Genomic DNA, 17,549 nt, shown 5'->3' with positions numbered 1-17,549 from the left:
CCCGACCCCACGTTAAAAACAAACAAGCTCCCTCCCAGCACGAGGTTGTGTGACTACTGTATCAGGAGAAGTCTTCCTCATCTGTTGCACAGTTCAGAATGACTCCAGTTAAGCAGGATGTCGTTACCAAATCAACTCACAGCTGAGAGGCAAAATCAAGAGTCCATTTGCCCCGAAAAATATTTTCCACAGGGAACTTTTGATATAATGATGTCGTTCCTGAATAGCAGTGTGTGCCCCTGGTTTCCAGCTCCCGTCCTGCATCATTAACCATGAACTCGAATCCCTCTCCCTGCCTTTCTCCAGCCACACAAAAAGGAGACAATTCTGCTCCGGGTAACTGGATATGAAGTCTGTGTAAAACACAATGCTATTACAGTAGTACCTACACTGTACAAATTCTTACATTTCATCGTGCGCGATATTTTATAATACTAGACAGTCGGGTCTTAATTGCACTATGTCATTCATTACATTTCTGTGGCATAATTTGTTTTCCTGGTATATGTAATACGATGCATCTTGGTAGTCTCTACCCTGGTAATTTATAGCATTTCCCCAAAATGAAGTGTGTGGATTGCAAGGAAAGGAACAAGCGATGAATGACACTGAGAACACTGGTGTTCTCACACGGGGAGCGAAGCTGGGCGTGTGCGGTGCGTTTTGGAAAGAAGGTGTGAGGTATCTGGGTGACTGCTTGTGGCCTCTGCCTCTCAGCCTGGGTCTGCTGGGACGCCGTATGATGGAGGAGGCAGGACTGTCAATCCCCCCCTCTTTCGGCCCCCGCCCAGCCTCACAGAGCTGCCACTCAGGCGCGATCAGCAGTAACAACGTCGTCACTCAGGCACCGTCAGCTCCTTCAAGCGGAAGGCGTTATGTATCTGCCAGTTAGAGAGATTGTCATTTAAATTACTCCCGTGTTAATGGACTGACCAAGGTAATGCCGGGGTATTAAGCCGTGTGACACTTATAAGAAGCGAAAGTGCCAGAGAAATTGAAAACATATCACGGTCATGGATAACTTGATCTCATCAAAATATTGCCCTTATCTGCCTGCTCTTAGTTCAACAGCACAGCTCTTCGCTGACACTGCCCTATAGTACGGCTGGCTAAAAGAAGTATTTACGATCGCTGTCCTCTGTAATGAGCGCTGTTTAATAGTGTGCTGAATACCCGATAATTACAGTGAGGCGCAACACGTTGCTGGTTATTGCGTGCCTTGCTACGGGTTGCAGAAGTAATCTGAACTATTTAGTGCTAGTGAGAGATACCAATTGTGATGTATCCAGACTGGACTTGAAAAACACCTCATCAGTATAAAGCTACAGCATGCATTACATTTGCTGTTGGTTTTTAAAAACGATTCTTTTCTTTTGTCAAACGCTTTGTAAATTCATTTTATTTCGTTTTCCTAGGGGAGATTGTAGCCATACCTGTTAGCACTGCCTTCATACTCCTTAGCTTCACTTTCGAGGAGAAACATTTGCAGGTGACAGGACTCACTCGTTGAGCTGGTTGGAGAGTCGTCACAAGTCTTGCTGCTATTGTCACCTGGCTTGCAAGTGTGAAAGACAGCTCTACCTTTCATCACTCAAGACTCGAAGAGACTTCTGCTGGCAAAAAAGCATCACCTTGCATGTTCATGGTGTTATTTATATGGATGTATTTAGGAATGAGCAATTAGTTCTAAGATTAGGGTTGGGCATTTCGTAAGAATAGTGTTAGAATACCTCAATATAATCATTGGTGCTCTGCACACCTTGTGGTGCTGAAATTCACTCCGCAAGCCCTATTGACACTTCTAGCTCAACGGCTTTGGAAATGGTTCCTATATATGAAAAAGTGTTGGTGACCTGTTTTGGAAGAGGAGAGAAGTCCTCTTTATATTTTATGAGCACAGAAAAATACAGACAACAGCATATGCTTAGACATTTAAAAGAAAGCCTCAGAGGCATGTTTTGAGGAAGGAGAATTGGGGAGAGGTGGAAATTGTCTTAACGTAGATGATTTACATTCTTTTCTGGTTGATAATTGGTTCGAGGAAAGTTGACTTGGTATTGTGATTCTAAACTTGTGCCTGGATGAGCTACAGTACATTTCTGGAACTATCCTGGATGTGCCCAACATTACTGGTCAGTCCTAAGCAGTGCAGCTCAAAAGCTCAAAAGCTCCCACTTCCTGACTGATAAATACAACTGAACAGCCCCTCCCTCGCAGTTAGGATGACTCTCTTCCTCCCTAGAAGCTCTCGCCTTTATCTTTTCAGCTCCATGTGGTGCGATAAGGGAGGCACCAAAATTAAAACTCATTAAGAAAGCATTAAGGATTACGCTAAATGAAATTCTCAAAGGCCTCCTGTCCCTCGTTTTCAGAGTCTCCGTCCCTGTGAAAGACACCCCATTCGATGGATCTTTCCAATCTGCTTGACCTCTCTAGCCCACAGCTGCAGGAATTTGGGATTCTGTTGCCTGTCAAAGAGCTCTTGAATTCCAATTTTAAAAGTAAAATTTCAGAAGAGGATCTTATGTAAATTTCTAAGCAGGATATAAAACTGGACTTCTGAAGGTAACACGAGGCCAATCCAGTTGCCCCTGTCTCAGTGGATTTGATAGTGAGATACTGTACACTGACGTTGTCCTAAAACTCTACTTGAACCCTGTACTATTTGGTACATTGATTGTGACACATTTCACAACAGATCTTGAAAATATTAATTTATTAAGCACAGGTAGAAACATTTAACTTTCTCAGTTTTCCATTATGCATTATTTGACTGAAGCTGATAGCGTTGCTTTTTTTAGGACATCCCATCTCTACCATCTCTGGTTGTGGAAAATTTGGAATACTCTAGTTTAGAACCCTGCTTAGCCTCTCCTAAACTTAGCCTCTGCTTTTTTTCCCCAAAATGCAAGTTTGGGAAGTAATGACAGAAATATTGTAAAGATGTTAGTAGTTTATAAATCATAATTTATAAATCAAAAAAACTGGAAGAAAAAATAAATGAACCAAGGAGCCTGCTTTTCATTGATATACCCAGCTTTGTCACTGCATTTCAAGTGCAATATTGTAGGAACAAAATAAAGCCCGTTTAACATCATTGTAACAATTATATCATAATTCTGTCAAAACCGGATGAAATGAAAACTGACTTCTGTGAAAGGAATTGAAATAATGCAAAGACCCCTACACCCACAAATTTAACCAGCACCGCCCTCCCCTTACATTAAGTAATAATGTGAAGAATTATCTCCAGCTACTCCACAGAACCCTGTTTTTATTTTCCTTCAACTGATAAGGCACTTAAAGAGGCTGTCACGCTCCTGCTACGACAACAAAGTAAGTAAACAACCGAAAAATATATAACCAAATAACAGCATGAGAAACAGAATGCTGCAATTAGTGTAAGAGCAATAATTAAAGCAACAAGCCTAGCTTACTAACAGTGATAATGTACAGTTACAGTCCATTCCTCTGTTTAGTGTCAGTCTAGTCTGTCCCAAATGGTTGGGTTAGGATGAAGTTTGTCAAATATAAAGAAATTGTTTTGAGCAGTTGCAAAACAAAGAAATGTATTCTTGTTACACTTGAGTTTTTCTGGTCATTTATAGCTGTTAATAATTAATCGATTAGCACATTATTAATGGAGTTTTAAAAAGTTAAGCATATTACAAACCCTTAACCCCAGAGTTAGGATGAAAGGTACGGTTCAGGCTACAGTTAAGATTAGGGTTAACATCCATACATACAGTACTGTATACAATATAACTGCATTTACTATATAAGTAAGTATTGGTTATCACATTTATGTTTCTCTATTAATACTATGTTTAAATCATAAAGCATTTAGAAATGGAATTTGCAGTCTGTAATGTAAAGTATTACCTGTTCAGGGGTTGCTGTTACAAACTTATCTGAAACAGCTTTGCAAAGCACATGGTACCTTTTCCTAGGAAAACTGATTTTTTTTACAGTTGCTTATGTTTGCGTATACTTTCATAACATTGTGTTTTTGGGTGTTGTGCTTATGGTTACTGTAAAAAAGGTTACAATTAAATCGTGGAGGACTTTAATCACACAAATTGGCTACACACACATTTAAAGTGCTACACAGCACACATTACTACAACTTGTTTAATGCAAAGTACAATACATTATATTTACTACTGTACCTGGTTAATCTATTTACTCAGTCTATAAATCCTGTATAATACATTTTCACATGATTGGCCTGTAACCACTGGAAAATGTTGAAAGCCAAATTATCGGTCGCCGAATAATCAATGAGTACAGTGCTGCGGTTGATTCTCTTTGATTATCAGCTTGACGCTGCTTTTAAAGAGTGTTCAATCAATGGCTGCTGCTATTTCTTCCAGAAGTCCCTGCAGATTTAAAATGTGCCTGTTCTAACGATCACCCGAAATGAATAATTACCTCTTTAAAGACTCGTCTTTTTTTTCCCTTCTTGCGCTGAAGAAGTCTTCTTTGTCGAAATGCATCTGTAGTGTCTGCCTTGATTTTAATCAATTGGATGAAGTTTATTACTTTTATGAAGAACTCTCTGTGGCCAGGGGCCTGATTTTAATGGGAGCTTCTGTCTTATTTTCCCCTAATCGGAAAAGAGTTTTTGTACAAAGTAACGTAATGAGTACTATTGTTTCAGACCAAATGCTTTTTGCAGTTAATTTTAATGTTATGCTTTGTCAGGAGGCAGCTAATGGTAGTCAATTTATATTATTGGATTACTAAGTGGATGTGGGGCTCTGTTGGTAAAAATTAATGTCACTCAATTTCCCAGTGATGAGATTACCCGGATATTACTATTGTGCATTGAGTGTGTGTTAGTTCTGCTTTATGGAATAAAGTGGGGCTGTTTTTATTACCTCTGATGGTAATAAAAACAAAAAAGTTTACATCATTGAACCTTTGATGAGTGAGCTCTTTGAAGCCAGCCTGAGTTGTAATTATAGAATTAGTGATTAGTGATTTATCTGTGTGGGGCCGTGTTTGACTGAGGGCACCTCAGATTTCCAGCTTTGATAAGATCTGACCTCCTGCCACCAGGGAGAGCATACATACCACTGCTCAAGAATTTGCAGGCCTCATCTGATTGTTGTGGAAGGTTGGCCATCACTGTGAGAAGCAGCAAGGCAGAAAGACTGCAGTCAAGGACCATCTTTGAGGTGCTCTCAGCTGCTCTTAGTCCTAATGTTCTTCCTTGATGTGATTGGTGTGGGACTGCCTTGGGTGTAGGGACAGCTTTGATTTACAGAAGAGACTTGCCTTCTGCTTGGGAGGCAGAGAGTGCAGAATTGCAGCTCTCATCCCAGTTCAAGTTGGTTGTTGGTTTTCCTCTCTTTTCTTGCTGTTGAAAAGATGTTCAAGAGGCAAGGAAAAGCCAAGGACTACAAAAAGACATATATTTCTAGCTGCAAGAAGACTGCTCTACCGCCTCTCCCCAGTTTGCCTTCAAGCACCTAGCATGGGCTCCAGATTCTGCATCTGTCTGAATATTCATTGTCTTTCTTTGGTATTAAATCCACTCTGTACGTTTATGTTGTTTTGAATGTTTCCTAGAGCTAAGAAAAACATCACCACATGATCCCCTATAGCATGATCATTTTTATATGCTAAACTCTCATACTCTCTCCACCAGTATCATCCGCACAGGTGCTTTTTAGGATGGAAGCCGTCAGTGTTGGCCTGTTTCGCTGTGTACAGAATATATAGATTCCTTCTGCTTAACAGCCCTTTGTCCTAAATGTTCTGCATGTTAGCAAGTCTCTCTGAGATTCAGTGGCTCCTTGTAGAAACCCAGACATTTATTATTTACAGCCAGAGAACATTGTTTCTCTGCCTTAATTTTTTAACACCCTTGAGGAAGCTAGCTTAAAAGGTTGGTCCCGCTGTAGTGCAGGTGAGCGTGGCAGCAGGCGTGTGTGGAACAGTGTGTGTCTAAGAATTCAGCTCAGTCCACCCGTCAGTTTGGCTCGATGCACTCTTCTCTGCCTGGCGTGATGCTCTGGCACTGTTCAGCTCAAGTTCCAGCGGGACATCTCTTTGTTTCAGCAACTGCACACCAGGCAGAAATGGAGCCTGAAAGGATGGCTCATTCAAAAATGCAAAAGGGCCAAATTACTCATGGCTTTGTCACAGGGAGAAAAACATACCTTAAATGCTATTGGGTCTGACAACAAGCAGCTCATAGCACGAGCTTGAAGGACTTCAGAAACCTGCTCAGCTTGTTGGCTTCTTGTCTGTGATACTGGGGGAGTCATTTACTTTTCACAATCACGTGTGATAGTTTACACTATGGTGGCTTCCTGTGGACCAAGGAAGAGAGAGATCAGGTGAAAAAAAAATCCATAGCTTGGGTAGTTTACTCATTCTTTGGGGAAATTAAATTGCTCCATCGTGATGCGGACTGCTTACATTATACAGCATGTGTTTTAAATTTAAGGCTTATGAAGTGTTGCGGTATCTCTGCCATTTTGCTGCATATTTAAGACAAATCCGTACAGCAAGCAATAAAAACAACAAGGTAATAGCTTATCCTGTCATTGCTTTAGGTTAGTCACCAGATTTACAATAACACCTTTGCGAGGTCATAAAAAGAGACAGTTTTACGTTAGCTGCAGATTTATGGTTTCAATATTCCAGGCTCACTTTTTGCCGATGGCTGTATTCCGTGGAAGTCTCACTCTTCCGCAGCCACCCACCCACCTTGAAATACAGAGGACCAAACATCAAGGGGTGTCCTCCAGCCTGAGACTCTCCTTGAACCCCAACTCCATTTCCTATAGTCCTCTTCTTCCAGCCAGGTATCAGACCACGGCAGGGAGAGGGCTGGAGCTCAGTGGCCTGTTTCGCACAGCAAATGCCACTGATCACCTTGGCAGCGGTGGTCACTGTCTTGCAGGCCACAAGCCTGGGGAACCTTGTCAGGCTGCAAGCCACTGAGAGCTGGCTTTTTCTCATACCCTGCTGTGCCAGAGCCACTTGAAAAAGCAGTCCCCTCTCAGCCTGTGCCCATGGATTATTATAGGGCACTGACACTTGGGATGGGAGTGAAGTGCCAGTGTTGATAAAGCTCTTTGGCAATAATGCTGCCATCTCTGGCCACGCTGGCAGCAGGAGCATTCATTCCACAAGCTGTGTGTACACAGGATTACAAAGCAGCCTTTATGTCTTCTCTGACACTAACCCAATAGAGGCCTGGAGGAAGAGAGACAATCGGTCTTCCTGCAGAAAAATAAAAAAAGTGCTGTGCTTACACCCCTGTGCCACGGCTCTCGGCTTAGAGCTTGTTAGCGACGGGAGAAAAATGGCCTGTTCCCATCGCTGTGTCTCCCGTTCCTCGAGGTTTTTTTCCCCAGAGTTTTCGATAGCTGCTGTGGGATTTCTTAAAGGTGAACATGACTGCGCGACTGTGTGAATTTGGTATCCGAGATGATGACGACAACAGATGCTGGTTTTTTTTTGCAATGGGTTAAGGAAAAGTATGGTTTATGCGGCCAAATCCATTTATTACAAAAATAGTGATTAGAAGCCCTCCAGTGTGGTTAGGCATTGCTTTTGAAGTTAGAAGAGTGAGGACAGTATAATTTGATTTTTCTTTGTTCACTTCTAATGCAAACAGAAGTATTCCATTCAGTATTAGATGTGCAGACTGACAGCGTGTGCTCATACCTATCTGTCTGTGTGTGTTGTGCCCTGAGGCTGCAGGACTCCCAGTGAAATATGTATGCATTGCTTTAGAGAGGGCTGTGCTCGCTGGCAGAGTGTTTAAGCACAGCTGGGGAGATGTGTGTCTCATTGGAGGGCAGGGGTCTCTGGGAAACTGGCAGTTGGAGGGAAAAAAATTGGATTTTCCTTTATCGTTTCCTTATTTTCCAATTGAAAAAAACATAGATGTGTATTAAATTTTTTTTCCCCATGAGGGGTAGGGCAGTTGTAGAAGCTCTGAGGCTTGTTGCATCCTGGGGCATATCAACCCATTCCTGGGTTTTGTGAAGACAGCAGTTGACCTCCATGCGACTCTGCTCATGATAAAGGAGACAATGGTTGGGTGAAGGGAGAATATTTTTGTGCACTTAGAGGGACAGCATGCAGGTTTTCGAACCCAGTGTTTTAGTGCTCAGTAACACTCTGATGGAGGTATTGAAGAGCCCAGAATCCCATTATAAAGCTCAGTCTGAGAGGTTTGGAGGTGTCACGATTGTAATCCCTCCCCCTTAAGGAGGCTCTGGCTCGTTCACATTTTAGTTGATTTTCTGCACCTGCTCGCTGTTCCAGCCCACCTTTAAAGCCAGACGCTAACTCTGTTCCGGGCTCTGCACTGGAACTTGGATGCCCAGAGGTCTGCCTACCTCCGAGTCGCCCTACGTCTGCGGCTCGGAGGGCATTGGCCTCCTATCAGCGTTGCAAACCAGCCGAGTCCGGGACTTGGAGCGCCTGGTCCCATTCCCCCTTTTTTCCCCGACCCTTCACCGGATCCCGCTCCGGTTTTTAACTTGTTTAACTTGTCTTGTTCGTCTTGGATCGATCACCCGGTTCTGGACTTTTGCCTGTACTGGATTGCCCTTCGGACTCCCTTTGGGCTGTTTGCTTGGACCACGTCCCCCCGAGCACCTTCGTCACACCCTGTTCGTCTACCAGCCCAGTTCCTCATCTGCTCCCCGTGTCTGTTCACTCCCTTCTGGATTGTGCTGTCTGAAAGACGCTTCGGAACAGGAGGCCTCTATATGAAGGATCACCTCTGATAAAAAAATAAACATTGTGAATTCTGCACAGTGTTTTTGCAGTTCTCTTGTAGTTTTACCATGCTCATTGTCTATACATTGGTTTGCCACTGTCTGCATTAAATTGTGTTGTGCCATATTCAAATTACCAGGTATATGAATTGCCTCCACCATGCCTTACGTCTGACTTTCTATATATAAACTTCTATAAAGGTCAGTCTCATGTTGAGATCAACTCTATATTCCCAGGCTGTGGAAAGGAAAATGTACTTATTGCCCCCTGCTTATCGATACAGTAGTAGCTGAGTGAACTTTAGAAATCAGTAATGGAGTGTTTTAGTGCTCATTAAAGTATAAGGTGGCCATGCAAGAGGAAGAGAACTTTTTAAATGATACAGATTGGGTTTAATTATTTATGTTAACCGGAAGGCTTGCATTTGTACCTGGATGATGTTTAGCATTAATTAGTAAAAAGGTGTAATTGACCGAATATGCCGCGCAGATTTAAAAATAAACTCCAAGAGCGAGTGTACAACGCATGACCTGTGTAACTGCCTCACGTGGGTCCTCTGAGCTCTCTAAGGTGCTTAAAGGGCCCTTTGTCTGCTGTGAAGGCTAATCTGCATATTCGAAAGGAGACAGCTCTGTTTCAGAAGCTGGTTGCTACGCACATCACTATTTGTGTACCACTAAATGAGAACATACAGCTCTACAGGCTAGGTTGCCTGCAGCCCTTTCATACAGCACTGGTTTTCATTTGCAGTGTAAAGATGTTATTAGGAGTGATTGTCTGAAAGTGGCACTTAAGTATAGCAGGGAAGCCTGTGGTGAATGGGGAAACCGAGTCCTGTTCCAGACCCGGGTCTCTGCTCTGCTGTGCTACGGCTGTGTCTGCCGTGCTGCTGCCTAGGGAACACCTGGGTTTAACACTTCCAACGCACGGACCTCAGAACCTACTACAGAATCCTAGTTTCTGTTAACCAAGTCACTACACCTCTGTGGTGAACGAATCTAACCTCATTTATTGTTTTTTATAAGTGCTGTGATGTGCCTGGACAAATAGTTATTAAATCAGATTCTCATATTGATCCTATGTGGCATCTTTAACATTCAGTCTGTTCCTTCACAAACACTCCTCTTCTCTGTTTTTCTCCTGGTTTTTGTCCCTGTAACTCACTCTATTCCAGATAACAGTCCTTCCTTTAGAGACCTGTGACCTCCTGCTGCATATAAATCTAGTGCTCAAACACCTTTATTTTGATAAAATTCCCATATATTTTCACTAATAAGCAGCATTTACCCTAATCAGGTAATAAACCCCTTTCCCTGCACTCCTTCTGTTTATTATACATGATGTGCATCCTTACATTCCTGACTTGGGCATCACTGTCTTAGTCTGTGTGTTCATTACTCCTGTTTAGGCTGTTTAGCTTACAGAGTATATCACATAACACAAAAATCTGTTACCTTCTCGCCTGGGACATTGTTGAGTAGAAAAGCAAGAGAACCTTAAGTTCGTATTCCAGTTATTTATGTTTGTGTTTTGGTTAGGCTTGTCATGGAATACCCCGACAGCTGTTCTGTGGATTCTGGTTCAGTATTTCACATTTCCCAGAAAGTCCAGGAAGTGCCTTTCCCAGCAGCGCTAGGTTTCACCCCCTGGTCTCATACGAAGCTTCTCTGTGTTGCAGATGACGTTCCCCCCTATTTCAAGACAGAGCCCGTCAGGACCCAACTGCACCTGGAGAGGAACCGCTTGGTCCTCACCTGCATGGCAGAGGGCAGCTGGCCTCTGGAGTTCAAGTGGATCCATAATGGGACTGAACTGACTCGCTTTTCACTGGAGTACAGGTAAGACACCAACTCTGCCCCAGTCAACATGCTGTAGACCTGCTCTGGTCTTGAGGAACAGGTCAATTCCATGCTGAAAGGAAAAGAACAGAGACACGGTTCTGCTGTGGAGCCTTCTTCAGATGTGTGTCACCTGACACATGAATGGCCCTTTACCTGTTCTTAATATACCTTCCGGGTTCTTTAAAGACAGGACTGACAACTTTAAATTTTGAATATGACTTACATAAATGGCTTGCAACTGACATGTTACCCTATGTACCTCTCTGTTGTCTTGTTTATACTTCTGTACATTGCGCTGGGATGTCTTGACATAAAGTGTATTGCGTAAAAATGAATTTGTATTGTAACTGTTTAGATATCTGCAGTATAGTCCTTTCTATCAAGCATGACGTACTGTAGGGGATTTCAGGCATGGCTATATGTCTCCTTCTGGTATGCTGTAAGAGTAATATTGGGCTGGCATCCAAATTCCAGCTCTCGGTCTGTGGATCAGTGTATCGTCTGTCCTTTTCTCAGCCCCTAGTCTGCCATGTGGTCACACCCTTCCCTGCAGTCTGCGGGTGCATCCACACGCATCCACACCCCATCCCTGATAGGGCTACCAGCCTCACAGCCAGTATGGTTTTGCTTTCCTGACAAACTCAAACTGATGTCCTTTATCCCAGAGATCGATTACAAGCGACCTGAGAGCACAGATAAAGCTGTTTAATGTTAACAGAGAGATTTGAATCGTCCTAAAAATGTTGTCTGAAAAGGTTTTGTCTGCTGTGGGTCAGAAATCATCTGAAGCAGCGCAGCAGCCCCTGGGCCTAACTCCTTTGTGTGTGTAGGCAACGGGGTGTCGCAGTACCCATCCACCCAGACTGTCGTGCTGGCGTCCAAGGTATAGTCCCTCCATGCACCCTGTATTTCCAGGGCTCAGGCCTGTGGCAACCCTTCCCAGCAGTGTACAGTATGGTTTCATGGATGCTTATAGACTAGAATGCTTCAATATGTATTGTAGCAGTAAGAGGCAAATCTGAAAAGATTCAAAAGCAGTAGCTCTTTTTGTGATAGATCAGTGGAAATGGCCATTGTACACATGTCTGAGTCACCAGCCCCTAGTGTATACTGTCCTCTGTCTATTTCCGTCGGAGAAACTTGTAAAATGCTCTCAGCCACGCCACTGGTGCTAATAAAAATAACATGGCATTTCACAAACGTCAAGGTGTCCTCTTTTCTCTTTATGGAGAGGTACTATCTCATCGCCCATTGTGCTCTTTCTTTCCTTATAAAGATGACAGACGAGGTATTGAGGGCTGAGGAATTAAATGACCACCTTGTAAATGGAACAGTTCCATACAGGGGGTTCTCAGCCGAAGGAGATCAATGTGATTTTCCTGAGTAATGTCATGTTTTATGAACTTGGAATAAAATAATTGTAGTCTTTGTAAAATGCTTATGATCCTCCCCAGCGGTAATGTAGCAGTGTTGCCAATATCTGTACAGGTCTACAAAACCATGCCAGCACAGTCTGCTAGAACTGATTTAACATTGTTAGAAATCAGCGGTACTTACACATCTCAGCTACACTGAAGCAGCCCTGGTGACACTAGCAAGGTTCGAGTGAAGAATAGAGTACTTCTGTAAAAAACAGCACCAGCACCTCCTTTCTCACATTCCCGTGTTTGCTGTGATTCCTGTGCCTTGTGTTTTATTATGATAAATTCTCACACTCTATGCTTTCTGTATATTGTATTCCTTTGAAAAGTCTTGGGTAAATTAATTAAATGAAGACATAAGATTTGACTAAATAAGTTAGGAATGATTGACGGCACTTGACAAAAAAGCTAAATGCAGAAGCACTCCAGCCAAATTGAGTAGCTACCACATTTGGCCCAAACGTGACTGGTTATCAGCATTCGTTGTGAAAGAATGAGAGGGCTGATTCGCTTGGCAGTTTCACCAGTGAGCACCTTAATTTCACACATTTTAACTTTTCAGGAACACTGCTGTGCAGGTCTTCTGCATTTTGGTCTCCCCTTCTTCTCATATCATTGCTACAGAAAATTTTCCCTGAGCCTCGGTAATTTTAAAAGGCGTTTATGGTGGTAGATGTCAGGCAGACCCCGAGATCTCACTTAAACAAATAATAGACCCAGTGTCTGGCCTTGGGATTAAGTGGGTGTATTTTTATTAGCAGACATAATTTCATGCCGGCTAAGAACAAATTAAAACAAGCTCGATCCAATAATATTCTTGTCTACAGTGTGATGGCAGTGAGCTTGCGTGCAGAGTAGACTTGCCGTCGGTTCATGAGAAGAAAAAAAAATGACTGGAGAAACAGAATTTCTTTTTGTTTTTCATCTGAGATGTTTGTAGGCATTAACAGTTGATTGTTTTGAGTGTTCTGTTGGCAGAAGGGATGCCGAAAAACCACTGTGTGGCCAAGCAGGCAGAGCTGAAATCAAACACTGAGAAAGTCAGCATGTTCGTTCGCAGATATCCACATTTAAAGACTTGGGTGTTTTATACTTTGTTATGTTTAGAGCAATGTTTGATAGCAAACAGAGCTATTAATAATCTAGCAGCAGCCCCTGCACTACTGAGTCAGTTTCTGGTTCTGTATTTCTTGTACATTGGCAAGTGTATGAGAACGTTTTAAGGAAGGTGCCTGTTTATTTGCCAAAACAGCTTTTGTACTACAACACTCTTTTGTCTGAATAACAGGAACTCCCAGTTAAATTCATAGACTCACACAAGGCTGGGCAAAGCACAAGTGGCATCAGAAACTTCCCTGGCTGGAAGAATCCCCTGATCTCAGTCCTTGAAAACTGACAGAACTGCTGGAAGGTCCTGGGAGTGCTCTTGCCCTGTCCTGTTCAAGCAGTACTTGGTTCTGGCAGAAACCCAACCGATTGTTCAGCAGGAATTTCTAATATTTTGGACAGCGGATGAATATGTAAAGGTAAACAGAGACTACAGACACAATTCTGATTCTGTATATTTACTAAATAGGATAATGTCATGAAACATGCAGCACCTACAGAGCTTGCAGCTTGACAAAGTCAGAACCTTCATAAGCAATGACAAAGTCAGGCAAGTTTATGTCTTCTGAATGAACAGTGCAACACGCACCAGGGGACACAACTCTTGGAAACTGTTTCAAAGTCCTATGAATTAATTCTTACCTACTGTATCTTGCTTGGATGTGTTTGTCATATTTGTTTCTTTATTTCACCTCTTTCTCTTTTACTGACCAAATGTTACATCTAGAGATCAACACTGCACTCTGCAGATTTAAGACCATAAGAGCTGGGAGAAGCTATTCAATTAGTCCCTTTAAAGCCCACAAGAAATTGATTTAGAGTGTTGAGGACTGGGTTGGAATGAAAATATGGAGACAATCCAACCCTCCAAGACCAGGATTGCCTGCTCCTGGTTTAGACAAATTTATATTGTTTGAAGACGCTCCAGGTGAATTGGTGCTGTGACCCGGCCTGTGAGAAATCTGTAGTTTATGTCAGCCCCCGAGCCCTAAGTCCTTGTCGGTCTGCTGTTGAAAAGCACCCTGGTCCTGTTCTGGTATGCGTTCTTCTATCAGCCATGGCAGATGAATGGGTTCACGTTTCATCCCTGACATATATCCGCGTGTCTGTTTTTAACTCCAGGCTCTGTCTGAGTGATTTCCCTTCTCTCTTTCTCTTCAGAGCTTTAACTCGGCGGCTGTTTTACCTGGGAGCCTCGCAAATCAATTAGCTCCCCGAGAAGCCAGCCTTCACTCCGTGCTTCCTAATAAAAAAACACTGAAGGGACGCGTTATATTTGTTTAAGCACTTCTGGGTCTGAAGGAATGAAAAAAAAAGTCACATGACAACACACATGGCAAATTTCATTGTAACCTCATAAAAAAATGCTTTTCTGTTTCAGACAATGACAGAGGTGAGGTCATATAGATTCCATCAGAAATATAAGAAAGAACACAACTGAGAAACATCGTGCCCAACTCACTATTTTGGCAGTTAGTGGCCAATTGATCCACAAAATCATACCCAGCCACTTCTTGAAAGAAGCCAGGGTATCAGCTTCGACAACAGGGCAGGGTAGTTTGCTCCAGACCCCCACAATCCTTTTGTGTAAAAACAGAATGTGTGCTGTCATCATGCTGTATATAACACCTTATACACTGAGCCTGCGAAGGCAGAGAGCAGAGGAGATAGCACTGTAAAGGGAATCTGTACAAGAGCGCAATGTATTATACTCAATTGATTTCCAATGTAATAAAAAAGCCCAAAACCACAGGTCTGTTATTTATATGGAGAACCACTTCCCTTGCAGCAAAGTGATATACAGGACTGTGTGGCATTTACTAGAGCAATATAGATCGCTCCGTGTTCATAAAGTTTTCCATGGGTTAAAGGTCATTGTAGCACATTCTTGGAACCTCACTGTTCCATGCAAGAGCAAGTGAGTCATGCTTTACTTTTTCGCATCCAGACCGGGTCATACCGACTGTTCTTTAAAGCCTCTGTGATGTCAAGGCTTGGCGACAGACTTGGTGAATTGTTCGCAGTAGCCTTATATAAGAGTCCAAGAGTCTGTTTTTATAATAGAGAGGCATAAGCTGTGGTTTTAAAAAACATTTGTTTTTAAAGACAGAATTATTGAGTCATGCTTTTTTTGAATGCAGTTTTATGTAACAAGAATAGCACCTTGATGGAAGCTTCATGAAACACTGGAGCTGCATTTTAACTCATTTATTACTATAGTTTCAGAAATATGTATTTTCACATACAGTACATAGTGACCCTAGCCTTACCCTTGTCCCTAATACATGCTATGATCTGTGGTGTAGCTATCTGTGCTGTGTGTATGAACTGAGCAGCTGTGGTCTTTCCGTGAGTTGGCCATTACAATTAGTTACAATTCGGTTACCATGTAACTAGAGTAGATTAGGTAAGCAGACTGAAATTGCTCTTAAAGGGAACATCCATCAATCACTTTCTGACACCCTAGACACATAGCTGTTCACACACACTGCTCCCGAAAGGTTAATTGTGTTGATTGTAAAAAGCTAACCACAGATGTTCAGATCAACGCATAAAGTCATTGTGAAGGTCTGGCTGATGAAGAGGTGTATTGTCTTTAGGTTTGGAAGGTTAAAATGCTCCACCTGTCACACATGATTCTCACACAACGAGCGTTCTTTGTCTTCCCTTGTTAAAACATTTAAGGAAAGGACCGACTCAAAATCTCTCGTTGCCTTTTGGGTTGTGTACAACATCTACTTGCCTGGCTGCGCCCTAACCACCTAAATATGCTGGAAAAAATACACAGAGAAAAAATCAGTTCCACTAAGACAGCCTTGGTCCTTGAGCAAGATCTATGTTCATTCTTCACTCATAAATAACATTATCTTTTTGCACGGGTTTACAAACTAGGTGCGGGGCTGCTGAAATCTCAGAACCCACACATTGCAACGCTGTTAATTAGTCCATTAACACTAATAGACTTCACACAAGAAGTAATTTAACACACTTGGCTGGATGTGTACCCTGCTAACCCTCTGCTAATATTATTTGATACTTCATTATCAGGCTGTTAATGACAGCACACAGGGAGTTTTCCCTTTCAGACTGCCCATCAACACAGACTCCCTGCGCCCCCCACTTTCAATCTGTGTGAGAGCTTTCTTCTCCTCTCGCCGTCTAATCCAGCCCAGGCAGTTACGCTGGGAGGGCTGGGAGCACTCTCATACTAGGGCTCTGTTGACTAACGCTTCACGTTACTGGCTGCTTTTATGACATGAAGTGAGCCTGTTCAATATGTGGCCTGATTGATGAGTATATACTCCAGGTAATCATTATTATTCTTGCGCAGACTAAAGAGCTTGGAGCATCTACAGTGGATGCTCTGTTGCAGAAGCACTCTGTCTGCAGACAGTTTCGTTTCTGCCAGTCCTCGTGTGGAAATAGTTAAAACAGCCAGATTGCTCACCTTCCTCCTTCCAACTCCTCTGACTTTGTGTCTGTGTACTTTCCAGAAGCCATTCGTTCTTGCTCTCTCTCTGCCTGTCTTAGGGGATCTTTTTACCCTCACTAGTCTATTGTGTCTATTGATTGCCACATCTCAGGTCAATAGCTTTTTAAGGCAGCAAGATCGAACCCCAGACTATCTTTTCCACCCAACTTTCTGGCTATCTCTCTCTATCAAAACCCCCCACCCTCTATTGATTTTTTAACCCTGGGTCAAAAGACTTTTCAAAATTGTAACATTGAACTCAAGGCCATTGCTCAAGGGTCAAGCACTGTACTGTTGACTCAGATTCCGCGGGGAATGACAGTGTGAGAGAAAGAGAAAAGTATTTTCCTATGTTCTTATGTTTTAGTAAGTGTAGAGCAAATTGATTGATCCCCTGGGACTCTTAGCACTCCTAGATTATAAAAAGTGTCCATTAGATTAAGGTGAATCAATTGTACCACGTGCGGTTGATTCCAAACACCAGCTTGTTTTTTAATGAAATGAGCCAGTCCAATCTCAAACAGTGCCACCAATGGCCAAGTGTTGTAACTGCACATTGTTGCAAAAACCAGTTACAGTTCCAAAAACCAGTTCTTAGTGTCCAATGATTTCTAGAGCCTTAATATACAAGCATCCTATGGCAAACCTATCTTTTACTCATGATAGACAACACCTTGAAAGCCCCAAAATAAAAATGGTGCTGGTGCTTTCAGCAAGGTGATACTCCGTTATTCCAAAACAAAAGCAATTTACAGCACAGATGTGCCTCTGAGATAACTGCGATAAGCAAACAGGGATGTGTTTACATGATCCTTCCTTTAGTGGCTTTACCTTTCTTCCATGTTTGTGTTTAAATGCCTGAAAATGGGAACTTTTTATGCCTCCAAACATTTCTGCTTAAGTCTTGATCATGCTCCGGCTCTCCTGATATCCTGCAATCTATGGGATTTAAGTGAA

The 17,549-nt window shown here is 42.5% G+C and overlaps 1 protein-coding gene across 2 annotated transcripts in view; it reads left to right on the top strand.

Annotated features, from left to right (window-relative positions):
• Positions 1 to 17,549, top strand: part of sdk2b (sidekick cell adhesion molecule 2b) — a 221,668-nt gene that overhangs the window by 132,152 nt on the left and 71,967 nt on the right. Inside the window, exon 3 of one of the 2 annotated variants that reach the window (XM_088927387.1) lies at positions 10,430 to 10,589. In XM_088927387.1, the coding sequence (XP_088783513.1) occupies positions 10,430 to 10,589 (160 nt within the window). Of the gene's footprint in view, positions 1 to 10,429; positions 10,590 to 17,549 lie in introns of those variants that run through there. The other variant, XM_088927388.1, reaches the window with a different exon arrangement.

This window comes from Atractosteus spatula, chromosome 11 (assembly GCF_055471065.1).
Source record: "Atractosteus spatula isolate fAtrSpa1 chromosome 11, fAtrSpa1.hap1, whole genome shotgun sequence".
In the NCBI taxonomy this organism is placed as follows: Eukaryota; Metazoa; Chordata; class Actinopteri; order Semionotiformes; family Lepisosteidae; genus Atractosteus; species Atractosteus spatula.
The sequence above is the reverse complement of the archived record's forward strand: the minus strand, read 5'-3'. Positions and strand labels throughout refer to the sequence as shown.